The sequence below is a fragment of the Macaca fascicularis genome, chromosome X, assembly GCF_037993035.2.
Source record: "Macaca fascicularis isolate 582-1 chromosome X, T2T-MFA8v1.1".
NCBI classification, from domain to species: domain Eukaryota; kingdom Metazoa; phylum Chordata; class Mammalia; order Primates; family Cercopithecidae; genus Macaca; species Macaca fascicularis.
Window position 1 is genome coordinate 15,587,744 of NC_088395.1, and position 23,435 is coordinate 15,611,178.

At 40.9% G+C, this 23,435-nt stretch overlaps 1 protein-coding gene across 12 annotated transcripts in view; it reads left to right on the forward strand.

The window, feature by feature from the left end:
- Positions 1-21,627, forward strand: part of CA5B (carbonic anhydrase 5B) — a 112,872-nt gene extending 91,245 nt beyond the window's left edge. For 6 of the 12 annotated variants that reach the window (XM_065538218.1, XM_065538217.1, XM_065538215.1 and 3 more), the window contains 6 exons: positions 3,822-3,914; positions 7,868-7,986; positions 9,676-9,771; positions 10,935-10,997; positions 12,084-12,239; positions 17,779-21,627. In XM_065538218.1, the coding sequence (XP_065394290.1) occupies positions 3,822-3,914; positions 7,868-7,986; positions 9,676-9,771; positions 10,935-10,997; positions 12,084-12,239; positions 17,779-17,958 (707 nt within the window). In that variant the 3' untranslated portion in view covers positions 17,959-21,627. Of the gene's footprint in view, positions 1-3,821; positions 3,915-4,264; positions 4,917-7,867; positions 7,987-9,675; positions 9,772-10,934; positions 10,998-12,083; positions 12,240-17,778 lie in introns of all 12 variants that reach the window. The other 6 variants (XM_074029069.1, XM_074029070.1, XM_074029068.1 and 3 more) reach the window with 3 other exon arrangements.
- The last annotated feature ends 1,808 nt before the right edge of the window (positions 21,628-23,435 follow it).

A 23,435-nucleotide genomic window follows, 5' to 3' on the forward strand; every position in this document is an offset into this window, starting at 1 on the left:
CTGTAATCCCAGCACTTTGGGAGGCCGAGGCGGGCGGATCACAAGGTCAGGAGATCGAGACCACGGTGAAACCCCGTCTCTACTAAAAAAATACAAAAAATTAGCCGGGCGCGGTTGTGGGCACCTGTAGTCCCAGCTACTCGGGAGGCTGAGGCAGGAGAATGGCGTGAACCCGGGAGGCGGAGCTTGCAGTGAGCCGAGATCGCGCCACTGCACTCCAGCCTGGGCGACAGAGCGAGACTCCGTCTCAAAAAAAAAAAAAAAAAAAAAAAAAAAAGATTTACAATTGGTATAGAGCATAGGTGTGAAATGGAAGTTTTGCCAGAAATTTATTTTGTATGTGTATATTGAATATGTACTAATTTTTTCCTTTGCTTGTTGACTTTACGAGAACTTTTACATTAAACAGTAACACTGTTTAATCAGATTTAACTTAGCAGATTACAATACACTTGAAATGGGGCCAAAAGAATAGTCATGTGTGCATTAGGTTGCAAAGACTAGTCATATATTAGAGAAATGGAAATTATGATCTGGTAATTTTGTTAAATAAACAGTGTTACCTACCTAGTTTAAAAGAACACTTTAAAAGAGTTTTTCGGGGCTGGGTGCGGTGGCTCAAGCCTGTAATCCCAGCACTCTGGGAGGCCGAGACGGGTGGATCACGAGGTCAGGAGATCGAGACCATCCTGGCTAACACGGTGAAACCCCATCTCTACTAAAAAACACAAAAAACCAGCCGGGCGAGGTGGCGGGCGCCTGTAGTCCCAGCTACTTGGGAGGCTGAGGCAGGAGAATGGTGTAAACCCAGGAGCCGGAGCTTGCAGTGAGCTGAGATCCGGCCACTGCACTCCAGCCTGGGCAACAGAGCGAGACTCTGTCTCAAAAAAAGAAAAAAAAAAAGAGTTTTTCAAATTCAAATATTATGTTGATTTTGAATCTTTCTTTAACCTTCCTGGATATAAACTAATGTGAATGATTTCAAAGTTTACCTGAAACTTCTTAGTATCTGTGGAAGATAGAAGGTGGCTAATTTTGTGAAGATTTATTTTCCCTTTTTTTGTTGTTGTTTGCATGTTTGTTTTACTGCATTTGATGATGTCAAATAGTCCAAATTAGTCTCAAAATAATTATTATTCGAAATAGTTTAAAGTAGTCATCAACTAGTGGTAATTTTGCCAACTTTCCCCCATACCCCTCCATATCCCTCACTCCCCACTGCAGGATCCAAAGGCGTTTTTGGTTGTCACAACTTGGGAAACAAAATTGGCGTCTAGTGTGTCAAAGTCGGGGATGCCGCTAAAGATCCTACAGTGCACCAGATAACCTTAACGAAGAGTTATCTAGCCTCCAGTATCAATAGAGCTAAAACTGAGAAATCTTGATCTCAAGGAAACTTGTTTTCTCTCATGAATGTTAGGAAATGAGTCCATAAAAATGATAATGAGGCCAGGAGCGGTGGATTACGCCTGTAATCTCAGCACTTTGGGAGGCCGAGGTGGGCGGATTGCCTGAGCTCAGGAGTTCGAGATCACCCTGGGCAACATGGTGAAACCCCGTCTTTACTGAAATACAAAACATTAGCCAGGTGTGGTGGCGCATGCCTGTAATCCCAGCTACTTGGGAGGCTGAAACAGGAGAATTACTTGAACCCGGTAGGCGGAGTTTGCAGTGAGCCAAGATCGCACCACTGCACCCCAGCCTGGTGTTAGAGTGAGAGTCTGTCTCAAAAAAAAAAAAAAAAAAAAAGTAAATATTCACTCTTGCATTTATTCTGGCTCTGAGTCTCAATTGTGTCTTTATTTTCTTTGTATTTTGCTAGTGGTGCTCTGATACTTAGACCTGGCACTCTGGCCCAACTACAAACAGACTGCTCCTCCAATGGGCTTAATCTGTCTCTGGTTTTCTCCCTTCTGATATATTTCTCTGCTATGATTCAGAAGGTATTTGAGTCTGTCTTTAAGAGTTTAGGTGTCTCCATGTCCCCAACTTTCCTTTCTTCTCCATGGTATGACACAGCCCCCAAACCATGAACATCTTACTTTCATATCTCAAAGTAGGAAATTCTTTTTCCTCCCAGATTCATGGGCATCTTTCTTCCCCCCTTTTTTTGCATAAAGTTATTTATTTAAATTTTATATCTGTGAATTCACAGGTTGATGTGTTTCATTATATTGTTTCTAACTCTCTTAAAGTAACTTACTATATAAGTAAAAGCTTCTTGTACCACGTAAAACCATCTCGTGTGCCATCAGCGGTATATGTACCATGCTTAGGGAAACATTGTTTAAGGCCACCTGGGTCTGTTGGTGGAACAGCTAGAGAAGGGAGGAATAAAAAAGATAAGAAAGAAAAATGATATTGATGTATGTTCTTTTAAAATATATTTAGTGGGTATAAGTTTAGTTTTGTTTTGTTACATGGATATATTGTGTAGTGGTGAAGTCTGGGCTTTTAGTATACCCATCATCACGCATCTTTCTTAATTTCCCCAAAACTCTAGAGTGTGCCCCCTTCTCAACTGGAAGCCCATAATATTACCTTGTTTATACGGATTCCAGAAATTTTCAAAACAACAAGCTAAATTCCTGTGTTTTGGATGACTATCTGGCACTCTGGTGAGCTCTACTTGTCCCCTTGCGGCTCTACCATTATCCCTGCCAGATGTAAACTAATGGGCAGACCCAGTCTATAGGATACCAACTCTCATCCATTTACTCTGCATGCATAGCAATCCTTTTGAATTCTCAACCCCATCTAGGGCCCTAGCAGCCTGCTTTCTTCTGGGGATCCTTTGTATTGGTCAGCTTTCTAAAGCCCTTGACAGTATAGGGACTCTCTATTGCCAATATATCATTGCTTCGTTGAGTTGGAAGTCTTAGAAAGTTGCTTAATGAGTTTCTTAACCAAGTGACTTGAGCCCAAGAACTTTTAGAGCAAATAGCTATTTTATTTTTTAGTCCTGTCTTTTTCTTTTGAACAACAGATTCTAGAATTTTTTTTTTTTTTTTTTTTTTTTTTTGAGGCAGGGTCTCACTCTGTTGCCCAGGCTGGTGTGCAGTGGCATGATCGCAGCTCACTGCAGCCTCAACCTCCTGGACTCAAGCAATCCTCCCACCTCAGTCTCCTGAGTAGCTGGGACTACAAGTGTGGACTACATGTGCCACCACGCTTGGCTAATTTTTTTGTTTGTTTGTTTTTGTTTTTGAGATGGAGTTTTGCTCTTGTTGCCCAGGTTGGAGTGCAGTGGCGTGATCTCGGCTCACTGCAACCTCTGCCTCCCAGGTTCAAGTGATTCTCCCACCTCAGCCTCCTGAGTAGCTGGGATTACAGGCGCCTGCCGCTACACCCTGCTAATTTTTGGTATTTGTAGTAGAGACAGGGTTTCACCATGTTGGCCAGGCTGGTCTCAAACTCCTGACCTCAGGTGATCCACCCCCCGGCCTCCCAAAGTGCTGGGATTATAGGTGTGAGCCACTGCACCTGGCTTTTTTTTTTTTTTTTTTTTTTTTTTTGAGATGGTGTCTGACTCTGTTGCCCAGGCTGGAGTGCAGTGGTGTGATCTTGGCTCACTGCCACCTTCACCTCCTGGGTTCAAGCAATTCCCCCACCTCAGCCTCCTGAGTAGCTGGGATTACAGGCACATGCCATCATGCCCGGCTAATTTTTGTATTTTAGTAGAGACGGATTTCACCATGTTGGCCCGGCTGGTCTCAAACTCCTGACCTCAAGTGATCTGCCCACCTTGGCCTCCCAAAGTGCTGAGATTATAGGCGTGAGCCACTGTGCCTGGCCCCGGCTAATTTTTGTATTTTTTGTAGAGATGGAGTTTCACTGTGTTGCCCAGACTGGTCTTGGATTCCTGAGATCAAGTGATCCTCCCACCTCGGCCTCCCAAAGTGCTTGGATTACAGGTGTGAGCTACCGATCCAGGCCTCAAGAATTCTTATCTACCCATTTGCATGAGTAATCTGAGATGGCAAGTCATCCACGTTTTCGTCATAATAGCTTCTTTTTAGATACCTACAAACCCAACCGACTAATTCACCCCTTGACCATGTCTTCCCTAGGTGTGTCAATCACACACTTACAAAATATGCAAGAAAAATTGTAGAGAGTTTGCTAATATTTTTCTTGTTTGGTTGGAAAGAACTAAAACTGATAGCCCTTTTAAATTATGCTTTAATAATTATTTTCTTTAAGATAGCATCAATTTTTAGTAATTGCCTAACTTTCTCTCTCTCTCTCTCTCTCCACCTTTCAGTGACTGCCTCTTATTTCCTGCTTATTCTTCATTGCTATTTCTCCATGTTGTTGCAAATCAATAGCATGCAAAGAGGAAAAAAAGAGTGAATGAACATAAAAAATAAAAAGTGAAAGAAAGCAAAGACATTCTAGAAACAAAGAAAGGCAAGAAACAATTCTAGAAAAGTAAAAACCTAATAAATATCGATGTCTATAAATTTCAAAGAAAAAACCCTAAGAGATGCTGCCACAGTGTGCTTTATGAGGATTGGAATAAAATGCAAGGAAAAGGAGCTGGGGAAGGTATGTGACAAAAACATCATACCAGTCCTTTTGGGATGCAGCTAAAGCAGTGCTTAGAGGGAAATTTATAGATGAAAATGCCTATAATAGAGAAGAACTTTCTCAAGTCAGTATCTCAGCTTTCCACCTTAAGAAACTAGAAAAAGAAGAACAAACTAAACCCAAAAGCAAGTAGAGAGAAGGACATAATAAAGAACGAGCAGAGATCAATGAAATCAAAAGTTGGTTCTTTGGGAAGATAAACAAAGTTGACAAACTTTTAATTGGGGGAGACCAAGAGAAAAATAAAAGACAGAAGACTCAAATTACTAAACTCTGGAATGAAAAAGAGGACAACATGACCTACCTTAATAGGATTATAAGAGAAGGTATGTGAACATCTCATACCGCAGTCCTCTGCTGGGCGTTATTTAGTATTTGGTTCCCCTGAGTAGGACACTGTTACTGATTTGAATGAGTGCATATAAGAGAGTGGAAATACTGTGGGGAAGGGCACTAAATTATCCCTGGATGATCCCTGTCAATTATCATGTCCTCTGGAATTCCTCTTATTGGCACTGTCTACAGGCATTAAAGAGATGGAGAGGTGAGTGCCTTTGTTCTCCTCCTCAGGGTGCTTCCTGCTCCATCCTGCTTCATCCTGCCTCCCTGACTTTACACTCCTCTGGGGCAGTGCCAGTGAACCTAGTAAGAATGCTTTCACAAACATTTTAAGTTCTCCTTCCCTGTTTTGGTCCTACATTTACTTTAAAACACATGTACACAGTTTAAAACACACATACACAGTTTAAAACACATGTACGCAGTTTAAAACACACATACAATTGAATGATTTTTAAAGGAAATTTACAAGAGTTGTGCAACCATCACTATAATCAAATTTTAAAACATTTCCATCACCCCAGAAGCATTCCTCGTGTCCATTTCCTGCATTTGCTTTTATCTGTATGGGTTCTATGTATTTCCTTTCTCTTCACCATCCCTTTCTGTGTCAGCTCCTTCTCTTTCACGTTGAAAAGCAAAAGGAGGGAGTGAATATTACAGATTGCTTACTACCAGCCAGACTCTCTGCTGAATGTTTTATATTTGTCATGTAATTTTTTACAAGTTTAATCCTTTCTCAGAGCATGGAAAGATTAAAATATCAGGCCAAGCATGGTGGCTCATGCCTGTAATCCCAGTGCTTTGGGAGGCCGAGGTGGGTGGATTGCTTGAGGTCAGGAGTTTGAGACCATCATGACCAACATGGTGAAACCCCTTCTCTACCAAAATACAAAAATTAGTCGGGCATAGTGGCACACATCTGTAATTCCAGCTTCTCAGGGAGGCTGAGGCAGGAGAATCACTTGAACCTGGGAGTTGGAGGTTGCAGTGAGGCGAGATTGTGCCACTGCACTCCAGCCTGGGCAACAGAGTGAGACTCTGTCTCAAAAAAATAAAAAAATAAAAGAAGAAAATATCAACCTGAAATACATAAGTATATATTTATTTGTTATGTGTTATGACTGCTCTGCTTTCCAATTCACTATCTTCTGTCTACCTACCCCATTTCTTGGTTTCTTTCCTTTTTTTCTGTAGAGACTGGGTCTCACTATGTTTTTCAGGCTGGTCTCAAACTCCTGGCCTCAAGTGATCCTCCCACCTTGGCCTCCCAGAGTGCTAGGATTATAGGTGTGAGCCACTGCTGGGCCTGCCCCATTTCTTGATGACTATATTTCCTTATTTCCTGCATTCATCTGCCCCACCCAACCCCACCTTTTTCCTTTAATCTTGCTGAGGTTACCAGTGACATCCCAATTAACTAGCCTGACAGCTGCTTGACAGCTGGGATTACAGGCATCAGCCACTGCGCCCAGCCAAAAACGTCTTATCTGGGTCAGGTGCAGTGGCGCAACCGCCTGTAATCCCAGCACTCTGGGAGGCTGAGATGGGTGGATCTCTTGAGCTTAGGAGTTCGAGACAAGCCTGAGCAACATGGCAAAACACCATTTCTACAAAAAAAAAAAAAAAATTAGCCTGGCATGGTGGTGCACGCCTGTAGTCCCAGCTACTCAGGAGACTGAGGTAGGAGAATGGCTTGAGCCCAGGAGGAAGAGGTTGCAGTGAACTGACATTGTGCCACTGCACTCCAGCCTGGGCGACAGAGTAAGACCCCATTTCAAAAAAAACAAACAAAAAAAACACTTGTCAATATTTTGCCTATAATATATTGGTAATGTGTGTGTGTGTGTGTGTGTGTGTGTGTGTGTGTGTGTGTGTGTGTGTGTGTTTGAGACAGAGTCTCGGTCTGTCACTCAGGCTGGTGTGTAGTGGCACGATCTCGGCTCATCACAACCTCCGCCTCCTGGGTTCAAGTGATTCTTGTGCCTCAGCCACCTGAGTAGCTGGGACTACAGGCATGGGCCACCACGCCCAGCTAATTTTTTTTTTTTTTTGTATTTTTAGTAGAGATGGGGTTTCACCATGTTGGCCAGGCTGGTCTCAAATTCCTGACCTCAGATGAGCCACCCACCTCAGCCTCCCAAAGTGCTGGGATTGCAGGTGTGAGCCACCAGGCCGGGCCAGTGTGTTTTTTCAGTTGACATATTTGTATATATTTACCAGGTACAATGTAATCTTTTGATATATGTATGCATGGTGGAATGATTATATCAAGCAATGAAAATATTCATCACCTCACATGCTTACCATTTTTTTTTGTAGTGAGAAAATCTACGGTTACTCTTTTAGTAATTTTGAAATGTGCAATACATTATTATCAAGTATGGTCACCATGCTGTGCAATAAATCTTGAAAACATATTCTTCCTAACTGAAACTTTGTACCTTTTGACCAACATCTCCAAGGTGATCGTTTTTGACTTGCAAATTTCCTATTCCATTTCAATGAAAGGGAAAGCAACACTAGTATCTTAAAAAATTGAAAAACAAAGTGTCTGTGCATACAAAAAGAAGGATCCCTTTATCCCCATATTTCAGTATTATAAAGTCATGTTGGATAAATATGCTGAGAGAAATTTGCATTTTATTGCACACAAAAGAAAACTGGACACAATAATATAGGATATAAAATTAAGTCAAGAATTGGCCTTTAACAATTGTTTGTAGCTTGTTATGTAGTTAAATCTTTATGTTATTTGGTCTTCTCCTTATACGTGCATTGACTTCATGAAAATCAAATTTATAATCACTTGTATATAATTCAGTATAATCCATTTAACACAGTTCACGTGGAGGGTCCACTGGAGATTTGGCCTTTCACCCACATTTCCCCACTGCACAAATAACTCTTCTCTGAATTGTTGGATGTGCCATTTTAGTGATCAAGGGAGGACCCCTGGAACACAACTACCGATTGAAGCAGTTCCATTTTCACTGGGGGGCCATCGATGCCTGGGGTTCTGAGCACACCGTGGACAGCAAATGCTTCCCAGCAGAGGTATGTTGAGAAGGTCAGGAACAGTGACAACTGTAGAGAAGTAGGGATAATTCTGAACTTTTAGTTGTAAGAAATTAGCAGAAAGAATCAGGTGATTCCTATAAATGCTAAATAGCTTTCTCAGGCAGTTTTGATCATTCTCAGCTAAGACATGTAAACATGTTAACTTCTCTCATCTCAAATAATATAGTTGAAATGAACCTTAAGATCCTGAAACTGAATTCTTCTGGAATTCGAAGGTGGACTCAAATAGTAGCCCAGAGTAATAACCCAGGGAACATTGTGGAGCCACAGGTCGAATTAATGCAAGTTTGCGGTGGTGGGAGCCTAAATGAAGGCTGTGGCAATAGAAATAGAGAAAAGGAGCAAGATTTATCAAGCGTTTCGGAAATTAAAGCAACAGGACTTGAAGGTGGGGTTCTCTTCAGGATAGGAGAAGGCAAAGTTAACCATGATTTTGTGGTGTCTCACTTGGGAGGCTGGGTGATAATGCATTCATAACTGGTGGATGAGGAATAATTTATAGGGAAATAAAGGGAGATTTTAAGGAAATAGAATTTCTTCTTACAACTTTTTTCCTAATTCAGTTGTAAATGTTATGTAAAAATAAAAGCACGTTTAAAAATTTATTTTATATTTGTTTCATTTTATTTTGTTTTGTGAGACAGGGTCTCACTCTGTCACCCAGGCTGGAGTGCAGTGGCACAATCATGGTTCACTGCAGCCTCAACCTTAAGCAATCCTCCCACCTCAGACAACAGGCGCACACCACCATGCCCTGCTAATTTTTTTTTTTTTTTTTTTTTTTTTGAGACGGAGTCTCGCTCTGTCGCCCAGGCTGGAGTGCAGTGGCATAATCTCAGCTCACTGCGAGCTCCGCCTCCTGGGTTCACGCCATTCTCCTGCCTCAGCCTCCCGAGTAGCTGGAACTACAGGTGCCCACCACCACGCCTGGCTAATTTTTCGTATTTTTAGTAGACACAGGGTTTCACCGTGTTAGCCAGGCTGGTCTCGATTTCCTGACCTCGTAATCCACCCGCCTCAGCCTCCCAAAGTGCTGGGATTACAGGCGTGAGCCACCGCGCCTGGCCTGCCCTGCTAATTTTTAAATATTTTGGTAGAGACAAGGTTTCGCTATGTTGTCCAGGCTGGTCTCAAACTCCTGGGTTCAAGTGATTCTCCCACCTTGGCCTCCCAAAATGCTGAGATTACAGGTGTGAGCCACCACACCCAGCCTAAAAGCACATTTTAAATGGTTATTCCTTGAAGAAAAAGTTTGTCTTTAACTCCTGCGTAATTTCCATATGGAGGATCTATTTCTCTCAATATAAACGTCGTCCCTCCTGTAGATGCAAGTGGATTTTGAATATTGGTATTTCATGCAACTCAAGATGGGACTGGACAGATGTTGATTGCTCACTGAAGTGTCACTTTGTTATATGAATTTTCTATTTTTCTCCCCAAATAAATCCCTTCATTCTAAAATAATATTAATTGCTGCTCTTGCCTAAATTTCTCCCTGATCTTTGTTTCTGTCTCATCTTGCACCATGTTGTCATATGGTTTTCTTGGTGGCTTTACTTTGGGTGAAGAAATGTGTTTAAATGTCGTAGGTTGACTGAGGCTGTGGGTTTATTCTGGAGAGAGTCTGTGCAGTCATGGGTTAACCCTCTTTCCATGGTGTTTCAGCTGCACTTAGTGCATTGGAATGCAGTCAAATTTGAAAACTTTGAGGATGCAGCACTGGAAGAAAATGGTTTGGCCGTGATAGGAGTATTTTTAAAGGTAAAAAATTTCACCAACTTTAAATGATGTGTTGTATTCTAGAATGGAAAGATAGAACATTATAATATTGTTATTTACTTTAAGAATATTGGGATCCATACATTGGTAAGATAAATAGTGATTGAAATACAGGATTGTACGACCAGGCGTGGCAGCTCACCCCTGTAATCCCAGCACTTTGGGAGGCCGAGGCAGGTGGATCACGAGGTCAGGAGTTTGAGACCAGCCTGGCCAACATAGTGAAAACCCATCTCTACTAAAAATACAAAAAAATTAGCCAGGTGTGGTGATGGGCGCCTGTAATCCCAGCTACTTGGGAGGCTGAGGCAAGGAGAATCACTTGAACCTTGGAGACGGAGGTTGCAGTGAGCTGAGATTGCATCACTGCACTCCAGCCTGGTGACAGAGTGAGACTCTATCCCCCCCCCCCCAAAAAAAAAAGAAAGAAATACAGGATTGTTAAGAATATATTTTAGGCCCAGACACAGTGGCTTATGCCTGTAATCCCAGCACTTTGGGAGGCTGAGGCAGGCAGATCACTTGAGGTCAGGAGTTAGAGACCAGCCTGGTTTCCATGGGGAAATTCTATTTCTACTAAAAATACAAAAATTAGCCGGGCATGGTGGTGCGCACCTATAATCCCAGCTACTCGGGAGGCTGAGGCAGGAGGATCACTTGAGCCTGGGAGGTGGAGGCTGCAGTAAGCCAAGATTGTGCCACTGCACTCTGGCCTGGGCAACAGAGAGAGACTCCATCCCCTGCACCACCAAAAAAAGAATATATTTTGAATGGTATAAAAATGCACAGCCCAATAGAGTGGTCACAAGCCACATGTGGCAATTGAGCACTTGAAATGTGTCTACTGCAATTGTGGAACCATTTTTCATTTTATTTAATTTTAATTCCAATTTAAGAACTTAAACGAAGCAGGGGGCACCTTTCTCTGCAGGCATGCTGACCTTGTCAGCAAACAGCCTGCTCATGTGTTCTCTAATTTAATTCAGTAATGTTTATAAAATTATAAATTACAAGTTTAAGTGTAATTTCAGTCATGCAGTTTGTTTTTATGTAATCACCAGTTAGTTAATTTTAATTCACATTCTGTTAGTTTCTACAGTGAGATGTCCATTGTTTGTAATATTTTCTTATTTGTTGTTCTTTAGCTAGGCAAACATCATAAAGAGCTACAGAAATTAGTGGATACTTTGCCGTCAATAAAGCATAAGGTACTATTTGTTTTCCATAATTACTTGAAATGTACTTTTATGTTTCAGTCTCAGAGTGGAGACATTACCAAGGCACTTTGAATTGGGAAGTTTAATTACGTGAACTGTATTCAGCCTTAGAAGAAAACTGTCATTTATGATTCCAGGGGACAGAAGTCATGATTCTGTGGGTAGGCAGTGAGCTTTTTGGTTTTGCCGCGGTGCCACTGAGGACTTGGGGACTCAGGAACATATTGCTGTCCCCTCCTCTGTTCCTGACACCAGATCCTTCTAAGGCCTTATAAACACACCCAGAGCAGCCTTCTTGTCTGTAACTGCCATCCCACAGGCAGGGAGCAGAGAGCAGTTCTACAGAAACTTGCCTTGTCCAGCTGGAAAGAACAGTGACCCACATCCTTCAGGTCGGATGCCTTTGTCTAGTCCCCCAATATTAATTCTTCAATATTCAGAATCTCAAAGGGCTGCTCTGTGGAGGCCCATATATTCTCCTTCTCCCTCTCATCCCCCACTGTATCCCTCTGGTCCCCACCTCTTTCCCTCTCCTTTCCTCTCTGGAAGCCCATATATTATCTCCCCCCATCCCCCACTCTCTCCTTCTGGTCCCTACCTCTTTCCCTCTCCTCTCTTCTCCTCTCCTCTCCATTTTCCTCTTTTTTCCCTCTCTTTCCTTTCAGTCCAGGTTTCTGGCTCCTCCTGATCTGCATTTCTTCCTAAAAGGACAAGTCTCAGTTAGCCTCTCTTGAAAATGCAAAGCCTCCTTCTTTATGCAATGGCCGCTGTCTGAAACCTCTCAACAAAACTCAGAGGAGACTACCTGATGTAACCTCACTAGAATTGAGAGATCAAATGGTTTTGGCTGTTTTCCTACTGTGGAATATAAAAAATACACAGTTAATTGCAGAAACAAAGCCTGGACATGATTCCATCCTAAGCAGCGATTCTTCAGGAAGCTGCCCAGAAAGGCCCGGAGCTCCTCTGGACCACTGCTGATCTCCAGATACTCCCTGAGAACCATCACCTCGTCGTCCGATTCCTGAGTGGTTTTCACCACTAAATAATGACTCAGTTATCTCTTCTCTTGGCCAGGACACCCTTGTGGAATTTGGGTCATTTGACCCTTCCTGCCTGATGCCTACCTGCCCAGATTACTGGACCTACTCAGGGTCTCTGACTACCCCACCCCTCTCCGAGTCTGTCACCTGGATCATTAAGAAGCAACCAGTAGAGGTTGATCACGATCAGGTACGTTCTCTCCACAATTTCAATCTAAGGAAATCCTTGTCTGCCCATTTAAAACAAGGCTGGGCTCAGACTGTGGCATCAGTTTTAACATCTTGTAATGCTTATACATTTCTATTGAAGTGTACCAACGTCTTGTCTCAGTTTGGACATGAATTTGGGGATGTTTCAAATTAACTAGAGAGAAGAGTTAAAACACAGAAGAACATAAGCTTTTTACATCTATATTTGACAATTACATATGTCTTCTTATGCCTTGTGTATTTTATATATAAATATTAAACTCTACAAAATCAAGACCCTTTTAAAGGAAAGAGTGAAGGCTGGAAATGAATGTGTTCAAAAGTCTTTAAAATCCTTAAGGGAATTCTACTATAGAATCTCAGAATAAATATAGAATTCAACAGTGTTTGTCCAGAAACTTTAATGTAAGTTTGTTTTTTGAACTTGGGTTCTATTTTTCCCTTAGAAACTAAGCCTAAGTAGTAGTTACTATGCAAACACTCAAAATCCTGTATAATGTATAATGTAACTAAACTACAATAATATTTACTCATACTTGTTTTATGGGATTTTTATTGATTACAAAGCATTTCCATAAGAGAAAAAGCTTCCAAATTCTTTTTATGAAGCCAGCATAACTGATACCAACACTCACCAAAGATTGGAACCCCCTCTAAAGAATATAAAAGAAAAAAAAAGCTAAAAAGAAAGTATTAGAAACAGAATCCAGCAGATTCATCAGAAGAAATAGACACTTTGTCCAAGTAGCTTTTACTCCAGTAATACGAGAATGGTTCATTGTTAAGAATGATATTAATATAATTCATTCTATCAGTGGATCTAAATAGAAAAATCATATTATCATTTCCAGGGAAGTTAAAAAGACATTTGTAAAAATCACCATTCCGTTTTTGAAAATTTTTAATAAAACAGAGCTGAATAGAGACTTCCCTATCTTGATAAAAGGGATTGATCTCAGTTCAAAAGCAAATAATAGGTTTTGAATGGAAAGGATTGTTACCGTATTAAGTTTTATATTAAGTTATTCATTCTGGAAGTAGCCAGTGCAGTTAGACCGGAAAATAAAAAATAAATTAGAGAAACAATAAAAAACTACTACAAAAATCAGAGATAATTTGGTAATCAGTGGAATACAATATTAATTTCTAGAAATCAATACATTTGACATACATAAATCACAATCAGTTAAAAGATATGATATAAAGATATAATGTAAGAAGGGCCCCTATTTATAATGGAAACAAAAATATAAAATACTTTGGAATAATTTTAACAAGGAAAGTTAATAAGAAAACTTAAAATGTTCCTGGAGGATACAAAAGAAGGCTTGAATTAATAAAGTTAACACATTATAGGATCAAAAGACATAAAGACACCTTTTTTGTCATAAATTACAACCTAAGTTGTCATTCTCCATGACTTGTTTATTCACCATAAATTTAATGTGTTCCCAATAAACATGCCAGTAGGATTTTTAAATCGATATGCTATTTCTAAACTCATGAATAAAGACAAACACATAAATAGCCAGGGAAAATTCTAGAAAAATACGGGATAATTAGACTCGCAAGGTTATAAAGCCTCAATAATTAAATAGCATGTTACTGGCACATGGATAAAGAGATCTATCGAGGGAAGTATATTAGCATTCTCCATAGAAACAGAACCAATAGGATAGATATTGTATTAGTCCATTTTCACACCGCTATAAAGAACTACCTGAGACTGGGTAATTTATGAAGAAAGGATGTTTAATTGACTCATAGTTCCACAGGCTTAACAGGAAGCATGACTGGGAGGCCTCAGGAAACTTAAAATCATGGCGGAAGGCAAAAGGGAAGCAAGGACCTTCTTCACATGGTGGCAGGAGAGAGAGAGAGAGATGGGGGAAGTGCCACACACTTTTAAACCATCAGATCTCGTGAGAACTCTTTCACTATCATGAGAACAGTGAGGAGGAAATCCACCTCCATGATCGCCTCCCCTGACACAGGGGGATTATAATTGAACGTGGGATTTGGGTAGGGACACAGGGCCAAACCATACCAAATATAGATAAAGATTTAAAAAAATTAAAAAAGACAAAGTTGATAAAGTTAGATAAATAACCCTATAAAGGTTAAATATAGATTATTATAGGTTATATAATAACCCTATAAAGATAAATAAAGAAAAAGATAGATAAAGTTTTATCATAAGGTATTGGCCATGTGATTATGGAGACTAAGAAGTCTTACAATCTGCCATCTGCAAGCTGGAGACCCAGGAAAGACAGTGGTGTAGTTCAAAGGCCTGAGAACTGGAGAGCTGATAATGTAGATTTCTATCTTGGTCTGAAAGCCTGAGAACCAGGAGCTCCGAAGAAAGGAGACAATTGATGTTCTAGCTCAAGCAACCAGAGCAAATTCAACCTTCCTCTGCCTTTTTGTTCTATTCAGACCCTCAATTTATTGGATGATTCCCATCCACTTTGGGGAGGGCCATTCTCTTTACTCAGTCCACCAATTCAAATCCTAGTCTCCTCCAGAAACACCTTCATAGACATACGTAGGCATAGTATTTAACCTGTCTGTGCATCCCATGGCCCAATCAAGTTGACACATAAAATTAACCATCACAGGAAGAAAATAATAATTTCAGAAATATGTCCAAATACATATGAGAATTTATTTTATGATAAATATAGCATCTCAACTCAGTTGGCAGGAAAGATAGAGTATTCGGTAAATGCTGTTGAGGAACAATTGAGCAGGCATTTGGGGGAAAAAATTGGATCCACCATGCAGACCTTACACAAGAATACATTCTGGATATATACCACCATAGAAGTACTAGGATAAGCATAGGAAAATCCTTTTATGCCTGCAAATGTATAGGCTTTGTGGCCTGTACATTTAGTCTGTTTCTATTCTTTGGATTAAAAAATTGACATATTTCCTCAACTTATTTTCATTCTAGAAAAACAAATGGACATAACATTGAAAAACAAAGTAAATACATCAGAGGGTCAGTGGCCCATGTGAGGACTTTGTAAATACAATTTCAACGAAATTTTAAAATTTATTTTTCAATTATATAATTTAAAATTTTATTTTGTATTTTCTGGTCTAACTGTACTAGCTACTTCCAGAATGTAATTTAATATAAAACTTATGGTAACACTGAAAATTTAGTAAGGAAAACAATGCTAGCTGTCATCTATAATATTATTCTAGTTGCCTATAATTTTACCACTATCATTGTTTGGGGAAATCCTTCTGGTCTCTTGTCTATCCAGATGCACATAAGTCCTTCTGCTCTTTTATCTATATAAATATACACAATTTTTGTATGAAAATGGAATCATTCTGTACATACCATTTTGCTGCTCTTTTCACTCAGTGATGCCTGGAACATTTTTTTTTTTTTTTTAAAGACAATCTCTAGCTGTTGCCTGGGCTGGAGTGTAGTGATGTGATCTCGGCTCACTGTAACCTCTGCCTCCCGGGTTCAAGCAATTCTCCTGCCTCAGCCTCCCGAGTAGCTGGGATTACAGGCACCCACCACCATGCCCAGCTAATTTTTTGTATTTTTAATAGAGATGGGGTTTCACTATGTTGGCCAGGCTGATCTGAAACTCCTGATCCACCCGCCTCAGCCTCCCAAAGTGCTGGGATTACAGGCATGAGCCACCGCACGCAGCCGCATGGAACATTTTATAGATAATGAACATCTTCGGTATTTTCAAGGACTGTATACTAGTTCATTTCATAGATAGATGTCATTTATCTTTGATACTTAGACTATTTCTAATCTTCTGCAATTAGCTGAATAAAAAGAAACATTAACTGCTTGTACAGCTTCCTAATTAGTGAGGGCTTTTGTGTGATTTGCCGCTGTATGATAAACATTGCTTGTTTTCAGTCCTAGTTCTGCCTCTTCAGCTCTATTTGCCCTGAAGCCTTTGTTGCAAATGACTCTTCACTTGCTTGTCTACTGTGCCCCAGGCTGTCTTCTCAGTTTGAATGAGGGGAATGTGAATGGATTTTCCTGCTGGCCTGAAGTAAAATATTTCCTTTTTTTTTTTTTTTTTTTTTGACATGCAGTTTTGCTCTTTTTGCCCAGGTGGGAATCCAGTGGCGCGATCTCAGCTCACTGCAACCTCCGCCTCCTGGGCTCAGTAGCTGGGATTACAGGCATGCGCCACCACGACTGGCTAATTTTATAATTTTAGTAGAGACAGGGTTTCATCATGTTGGTCAGGCTGGTCTTGAACTTCTGACCTCAGGTGATCCACCTGCCTTGGCCTCCCAAAGTGCTGGGATTACAGGTGTAGGCCACCACGCCCAGCCTAAGTAAAGTATGTCATAACACAGTTGGGTCTGAAACCAAGGGGCTACTGGTCGATACTGCTGCTACATCAGAGAACAAGCCGTTGATATTCTGGGTTGCTCCTTTTGCATTGAGCTATATTGTCTAATATTGTAACCACTGGACACATGTAACCATTTACATTTAAATATAAGTACATTAAAAGTAAAATTCAGTTCCTCAGTTACACTGGCCACATTTCAAGTGCCCAGTAGCCATATGTGGCTTGTGACTACCGTAATGGACCATGCAGAGGACATTTCCATCATTGCAGAAAGTTCTATTGGACAGCACCAGCATAGAGAATCCTGTCTCCAGTTAAGACACCTACATGCAGCCTGGTGTGGTGGCTCACACCTGTAATCCCAGCACTTTGGGAGACCTAGGTGGGAGGATCACTTGAGGCCAGGAGTTCAAGACCAGCCTGGGCAACATAGAGAGACCCTGTCTCTACAAAAAATTTAAAAATTAGCTGGGTGTGGCGGCATGTGCCTATAATCCCAGCTAGTTGGGAGGCTGAGGTGGGAGATCACCTGAGTCCCAGAGGTTGAGCCTACAGTGAACCATGATCACACCACTGCACTCTAGCCTGGGTGACAGAGTAAGACTTTGTCTTAAAAAAAAAAAGGAAAGGAAAAAATACAGACATCAATATGCATTGCTTTGCCCACAATACCCAGGTGCAGTGAGCAATCAGTAATACTTATTTTATGTTAATGATTCAGTTAAATTGTTTTATAAACCCACTTTTTTTGGTGTTGTTAGTATATGCATCAGACCTTTCCTTTCTCATTCTGTAAGCTGGCTCTTTTGCTTATTTAAAGAGGAGGTTCTTGAGAATGAAAGAGATGAATTAACTCATCATCCTTGGTAAATGGATAATATGTGGGGACAGGGCCTTTGCCCCAAGTCTTTGGATCCCAAGGGCCCTCCTGGTTTCATCACCTCCTGCTGCTCTCCTCCCCACAGGACCACCATCAGGATCACCACCACCACTGGGCATTTTATTCCCTGTCAAGTGGTGAAGGCATTCTTACCCAGAAATAACTTCTCCTTCTGTATCTAATTTGCAAGGAATGCTCAGAGTTGTAAAAATGAAAGTAATTTATTCACGAGGTAAAGCAAGTTTTCTATTGAAATTATTTATGCTTTCTGTTTCTATTTCTAGCTTGAGCAATTTCGAACCCTGCTTTTCACTTCTGAAGGGGAGAAGGAGAAAAGAATGGTGGACAACTTCCGCCCTCTTCAGCCACTGATGAATCGCACTGTCCGTTCATCCTTCCGGCATGATTATGTGCTGAATGTACGAGCGAAATCCAAGCCGGCGACCAGCCAAGCAACCCCGTAAAACGTTCATATCTAGGCAGTATTTTGCTTTTGCTATAATATATACTAGCTTACTAAAAATTGTTAACTAGACTATTCTAAGTGCCTGCATTTGATAATATTTACAGATGAGCATTTCTTAGCATGAGAGTGCTTCATCAGTCTTTGAGGAAAGTGATTCGGTACCAGCTAAGAGACACAAGTTTCTCTTGCAGCTACCTGCTGGTAATTGTAATGCCTTTTTTTTTTCTTTTTTTCTTTTTTTTTTCTTTAAGAGACTAGGTCTTGCTCTGTTGCCCAGGCTAGAGTGCAGTGGCCCAGTGATAGCTCACTGCAGCCTTGAACTCCTAGGCTCAAGCAGTCCTCCTGCCTTAGCCTCTGGAGTAGCTGGGGCTACAGGTGCTGGCCACCTGGCCCAGCTTGTAATATCTTTTTATGTCTGACATTTTTGAGCTATCTTTTTTATGTTTATCCATTAGTGGTTCTATAGCACTATATGTAGGGATTATAATCAAAAGTAAGGCACAGACACTGACCAGAACTCAGGCCTTTCAGAAACAGCCTGTTGGCCCAGACTGGCACTTCCTGGCTGAACATTGGCCATGGTTTTAGATGTATTTTATTTTATAACATGAATGTGTATTCTTTCATAAGGGCTTATCAATCAGTATATTATATGTGCCCCAGTGTTTAGTTGTTACAAGGACATGATACGCTTACTATCGATTTATGATGTAGAAAATATATTTTGTAATTATAAGAAAATAAGACTTTTCCTATACCCAGAAATCCCTTTGCATTTCCGAAGATCAGATATTTTACTTAAAAGTCTGATCATATAGGAAATATATGCAGAATATTTTAAAGAAAATGCTTGGCTGGGCACAGTGGCTCACACCTGTAATCCAGCACTTTGGGAGGCTGAGGCGGGAAGATCACTTGAGGTCAGGAGTTCGAGACCAGCCTGGCCAACATGATGAAACCCTGTCACTACTAAAAATAAAAAAAATTAGCCAGGCATGGTGGTGGGCACCTGTAATGCCAGCTACTCGGGAAGCTGAGGCTGGAGAACCGCTTGAACCCGGGAGGTGGTGGTTGCAGTGAGCCAAGATCGCACCACTGCTCTCTAGCCTGGGTGACAGAGTGAGACTCCGTGTCTAATAAAAAAGAGAAGAGAAGAGAAGAGAAAAGATGCTTACAGTGCCTAGAACTTAGAATTCTTTCATTGTACATTTCCAGAAATATTTTTCAAAGGACTAGTAATCTAATAGCCTATGGTTTATAATATTATTTTGTATTATTTGCACACTGTTACATAGTATATAATGATAATGTTTTCTACAGTGAAAGAGCTATCCGGTCTTCACTTTACAACTGTCTGAACTTTATTTACTCATTAGTCAAGGTTCTTTGCAAGGCAGGTGATTAACTAAAATCTCTCAGTTTATACAGTGCTTTAAAAAACTTTTGTTATGGTAATAGGGAGAGAAACTTGTCAGATAGGCTAAAATCTAGATAATTCTACATATTCTGAGGAATTCATGCCCCCGTGTCTCTTGCTTATAAATATCTTGGAATGTTTCCAAATGCGTCTAAGCCTATGTTCAGACTCAGTGTTGCATCAATGACTGGTAGTAGTTCTTTCATTAATATGTTTGTCATCTGGTCTGCAAGATAGGGTTGGATGAATATACTTAACACTACTGACTGTACACTTAAGATGGTTAGGAAGGAAATGGGACTACATCAAACTTAAAAATTTCTGTGTGTCAAAGGAAGCAATCAACAAAATGAAAAGGCAAGCTCTAGAATGAGAGAAAATAATTGCAAATCATAGATCTTATAAGGACCCCAAATCCAGAATATATGAGGAACTTCTATAACTCAACAACAAGAAAACCAAATAACTCAATTTTTAAAAATGGGCAAAGGACTTGCACAGACATTTCTCCAAAGAAGGCATACAAATGGTCAATAAGAACATGAAAATATGCTCAACATTGCTAATTATTAGGGAAATATAAATCAAAATCACAATGAGTTATCATCTCACGCCCATCATGCTGGCCACTATCAGAAGAACAAAAAAAAATAAGTATTGGGGAGAATGCAGAGAAGCTGAAACCCTTGCGCACTGTTGGTGGTCATGGAAAATGGTGGTCATGGAAAATGGTGGTCATGGAAAATGGTGGTCATGGAAAACAGTACACGGGTTCCCCAAAGAACTGAAAACAGAATTACCATGAGAATTACCACCAAAGCGGGATCTCAAAGAGATATCTGTACACCCATGTTCATAGCAGCATTATTCACAATAGCCAAGAGGTTCTGGAAGCATCCCAAATGTCCATCAACTGATGAATGGATAAAGAAAATGTGGTATATACGTTCAATGGAATATTATTCAGCCTTTGAAAAGAAAGAAATGCTGTCAAATGTACAATGTGGATGAACCTTGAAGGCATTATGCCAAGTGAAATAAGCCAGCCACAAAAGAACAAATACTGTATGATTCCTCCATGTGAAGTGTCCAAAGTAGTCAAAATCATACAATAGAAAGTAGAAAGGTGGTTGCCAAGGGTTGGGAGAAGGGGAGAGGGTGAATTTGTATTTAGTGGGTACAGAGCTTGTGTTGCAAGAATTCTAGAGATCTGTTGCAAAACAAGTGTGATTGTACTTAACACTACTGAACTGTACACATATAAGTTTGAGAAATAGCTCTTTTAAAAAGGGGTAAATGTGAAGGCTTTTGCATGTATGCCCTAGGAAATGCATAAAATTCTTTTTTTTTTTTTTTTTGGAACGAACTTCCGCTCTTGTTGCCCAGGCTGGAGCGCTATAGCGCCATCTCAGTTCACTGCAACCTCTGCCTCCCAGGTTCAAGCAATTCTCCTGCCTCAGCCTCCTAAGTAGCTGGGATTACAGGCGTCCGCCACAACACCCAGCTAATTTTTGTATACTTAGTAGAGACGGGGTTTCAGTGTTGACCAGGCTGGTCTTGAACTTCTGACCTCAGGTGATCCACCCTCCTCAGCCTCCCAAAGTGCTGGGATTACAGGCGTGAGCCACCGCGCCTGGCCGGAAATGTGTGAAATTCTTAAAAAGGTAAACATGGTAAAAAGAGAAGTCTTTGTTAATTTTCTGCAGTTCACCTGTTTCGAAGTATAGTTACCTTTAAAAGGGTAAACACACAAGATATGCATTTTCCAGAGCACACAGGCTTTCCTCCTAGCTGTCTTGTGAAACGATCAGTGCAAAACCCTACTGCACTGAGTTTTCCAAATTGAAGGGAGAAGCGATGTACAGAATGCTGACTTGCCCTTACCTCTTATATCTGGTGTTCTGGCGTGATTATTAACCACACTCTTTTTCACTTTGAACCATGTCCTGGTTTGCATGGCCACCTTCCCTGCAGAGGTGATAGAAGCTGGCTTGAGGCAGTTTCTTTCTCCATGCCTTAGTTAGATGACCCTGAAAGGGGCACGGCGGATTTCCCTGGCTACTGATACACCTTAACAACAAGCTTGTGTTTTTCATGTCCTCAAAAGTGTTTTACTTGCACTTTCCTAGACATAAAGGTGGAAAATTGGGCCTAAGGTCTGTCAAAGGTCTTGGAAAAGAAGATTGTATTAAAATTGCTGCCCATCTTCATTAAATAATACTAGCTCAATAAAAGCCTTTCTTTACAATATTAGTGGTTGGTGAAAGACTTCCTTCCTATTGTTTCAGTCTATATATATGTCTGTAAATTAATGAGATATCCTTTAACAGGTTCAGTGTACACTGGTTACCAACCTGTCTTGCGTCCAGTGTGACAGAACACACTCATACCCAATACATTACATGAAGCAGATGTATTACTTACAGACAGGAAGCAAGGGACAAAAGAGGCCCTGGCTCCATGGTGAGCCAGTACCCCAGGGCTCAAGAAAACTGCCCGGGGCAGGGCTGATGGAGTCTTGAAGTTCGTGCCCCACTTGCACCATAGCCTGCCTTGGGTTATATATCATAGGAGCCACATAACTCATTGGACAAAGCTTTAAAGGAGAGAGAGGAACACAACTGGCTGTCTCAAACAGTTCCTCCCTAACTCAAGATGTTACATTCCCTAGGAGGGACAAGAACAGGGCCAGGCTGTTTCAGGCAGTTCCTCCATATCAGGACATTGCATTCTCAGTGCATTCTACAGTTATTCTTAAGAACTCCAAGCAAGGAAGAAGGGAGAACTGGGTCAGTCCAAGGCCACCTGGAGAACTGTCTTGTACATGGGTTAGGGTAAAGTTGGCTGTTCTAAAACCAGGCATCCACCCAAAAGAAGTCTTGGAAGACATCTTTCTCTGTTAAATTCAAACGATGGTAATTATAGTTCGGAAATGGAATTGGCTTTTAGAGTTACATCTGTAATGAAATTAATAAGCAATTCAGGCCTATTTCTGAAAATGAATTCAGCGGTTAATTGTTAAAAATAAATGTCTAACTCCTATAAAAGGAAATTTACATCCATTTCTAACTCACTAAAAAATCTATGGCTGGGTGCAGTGGCTCATGCCTGTAATCCCGGCACTTTGGGAGGCCAAGGCGGGCAGATTACCTGAGGTCAGGAGTTCAAGAACAGCCTGGCCAATATGGTGAAACCCCGTCTCTACTAAAAAATACAAAAATTAGCCGGGTGATTGTGGCACGCACCTGTAATCCCAGTTACATGGGAGGCTGAGGCAGAAGAATCGCTTGAGCCCAGGAGACGGAGGTTGCAGTGAGCCGAGATTTCTTAGAAGGAATTGTTATTTATTGTTCTGAAGTGAAAGTCTGGTCTGATTCATAAGAAATGTTACAACAGCTCAAACACTGATGCGTTCAGAATGGGCAGCAATTCTCAGCGTAAATTCTCATCGCAAGGACCAGCAAAATTGGTGACTTGCATAGCTACAACATTCTGTGCCATCCAGGGCACTCTACTTTGGGGATACAACTGCCAAACCTCCAACTAGACAGTTTAGTTTAAGATTTAGTCAAGAAGCAGAAAGGTGGAAGTGACAATGTGTAGTAAACCATGGTAGATGTTATAAAAGGTGGAATGCTTGTACTGGAAATGCATACAGTGCGTCACCCCCTCAGGAGGTTTTCACGCTAATGATGATGGTGATGATGATGTAACAGCTAAAGTTTTGGAGGCATTCACTATTGCTAGGCACTGTATCAGCAGATAGCATGGGTTATCTTAGTTTTCACAATAAAAGCGTTATGAGATGGGAACTATGATTACTCTCTTGATTTTTACAGAAGAGAAAACAGGGGTAGACATTAAGGAATTTACTCAAGACCCAACGGATGCACTGAGCTGGACAAGGTCAACTTGAGGCTGAAGGGAATATGTGTTGCTCCAAGTGTGTCGGTATAAGAGAGGTTAGGGTGAGGTTTTATGCAGAGTTTGGGTATCAGTTGAGTAATTCTAAGGAGGGATTAGGGGAAGCAAGGCAGTTTAGTAATTGAGTATCTTAG